Source organism: Chaetura pelagica, unplaced genomic scaffold (genome assembly GCF_000747805.2).
Source record: "Chaetura pelagica isolate M959 unplaced genomic scaffold, ChaPel_1.0 scaffold778, whole genome shotgun sequence".
Classification (NCBI taxonomy): Eukaryota; Metazoa; Chordata; class Aves; order Apodiformes; family Apodidae; genus Chaetura; species Chaetura pelagica.
In genome coordinates, this window is record NW_009954240.1 from 27,105 (window position 1) to 29,070 (window position 1,966).

The 1,966-nt window shown below is 61.5% G+C and overlaps 1 protein-coding gene across 1 annotated transcript in view; it reads right to left on the reverse strand.

Moving 5' to 3' along the window:
* The window catches only part of TNPO3 (transportin 3), a gene marked incomplete at both ends in the record, with an annotated part of 28,741 nt that extends 27,093 nt beyond the window's left edge, over positions 1-1,648 (reverse strand). The window contains 2 exons of the mRNA XM_010003701.1: positions 296-369; positions 1,448-1,648. Coding sequence (XP_010002003.1) covers positions 296-369; positions 1,448-1,648 — 275 coding nt within the window. The remainder of the gene's footprint in view (positions 1-295; positions 370-1,447) is intronic.
* Between the last annotated feature and the right edge of the window lie 318 nt (positions 1,649-1,966).

Here is a 1,966-nt window from a genome sequence, read left to right on the forward strand (position 1 = left end):
GCGTCCGGCGCGGCCGAGGCTGGCGGGGGATGAGGGATCATCCCAGAACAAAAAGAGGGATGAGGAAAAGTGCTGAGTGTCCCAGAGCCACTGCCACCCTGGGACAGCCAGAGCCACAGCCCCTCCCTGCCCCAGCCCCACCACAGCACCTCTCAGCACCCATAGAAAAGGAGAAGGTTCCCTGCAACCAGGCCCCGTGGGACCATCAGCGTCTCGGGGCCCCGCGGGGGCGCGACCGCAGGGCACCAACCACCTGAGGAGCCACTTGGAGTTAATGACCCCAACAAGGACTTACTTTTCAACCAGGGTCTGCACACAGCCCTTCCAAGAAGCCATCTGCAGGGCCAGGTCTGCGATGGCCAAGGCCAGCTGGAAGGGGAGAGGAGAGAAGAGCACAAAGCTCAGCTCAGTGTGGTGAGACCTGCACAGGAGAAAGGGCACCAGGGGCCTCGGGCAGCACCAGGCAGGGACCCGAGACCCTGCACAGCAGGGGGAGAGTTCCCAGTGTCCCTGTTCCTGTGGGAATCCCTGGTCAGCACCCTGGCCTGAAATGCCCAGAAGGAGCGTGGCCAGCAGGAGCAGGGCAGGGATTGTCCCCCTGTGCTGGGCACTGGGGAGAGGACACCTGGAATCCTGGGGTCAGGGCTGGGCCCCTCAGGACAAGAAGGACCTGGAGGGGCTGGAGCGTGTCCAGGGAAGGGCCCCGGAGCTGGGGAAGGGGCTGGAGCAGAAGGAGAAGGGGCTGGAGAACTTGTGAGGAGCAGCTGAGGGAGCTGGGGGTGTTGAGCCTGGAGCAAAGGAGGCTGAGGGGAGACCTGCTGGCTCTGCAGCTGCTGAGAGGAGGTTGGAGCCAGGGGGGTCGGGCTCTGCTCCCCAGGAACAAGGGACAGGACAAGAGGGAACGGCCTCAAGTTGTGCCAGGGGAGGGTGAGGTTGGAGATTAGGTTGGATATAATGGTTGGGACTTGGTGATCTCGAAAGTCTTTTCCAACCCAAACACGTCTAAGATTATCTGTTCCCTCTGCTGGAGGAGAAACAACCAAGGGCTTTGTCCCAGGGGAGTCAGAAGTACCAAGAGCTGGAGCTGGGCACCCTCAGGGTGACCTGCAGCATCTGCTCCTCCTCCCCAGGCTGCTGGTTCCTGCAGGAACAGGCTCCAGGAGGGCTGTGACACCAGCCTGGCTACCAGCCTGCTCAGTGTGGCAACTCAGGGCTGAACGGCCCAGGACTCACTGCCAAGAGCAGCCTCAGCCCCTGGCAGTGTCCAAGGGCCAGTTGGATGGGGCTTGGAGCAGCCTGGGCTGGTGGGAGGTGTCCCTGCCCATGGCAGGAGGTTGAGACTAGATGGCCTTTAAGGTCTCTTCCAACCCGACCCATTCCATGATTCCATGATTCTCTCACCCCCCCGGATGGGAGCAGCTCCTCCCACCCTCTGCCCAGCTCCTACCTGGGTGACAATGACCGGTGACAAGTCTTTCAAGTTCTGGATGTGGGAGAGCAGGGAGTCCCTGAGGGACGCGTGGGAGTCCGTGGGGAGCTCGTAGAAGGAGGTTTGGATCTTCATCTTCATGGTCTGCGCCGCGAAGTAGCAGGACTCCACATCCTGATGGATCTGCAGCAGCTGGTCTGAGATCTCCCAGGCATGGACCTGGAGGCCAAGCAGAGGGTGGTGAGGGAGCAGGTGGGGAGCAAAGCGTGTGGGGTCCAGCAGGAGCAAGAGAACGTCCAGGTGTCCCCAGGTGAAAACCCACAGCACCCTCAGAATGTTCATCAGGAGAGGCCACCTCAGGCTGCTGCCACCCCTCAGGACCCAGTGAGCCAAGGTGCTGGAGCTGGGGCACCCAAGGAATGAGCTGGACAAGACACAGGGGGTCCTGGACACCCCAAGAATCCTTCTGAAGAACCCACTGCTCAGGGTTTGGTGGGAAAACAAAGCCGGTCGGGGAAAGCTTGGCTGGGCCACCAA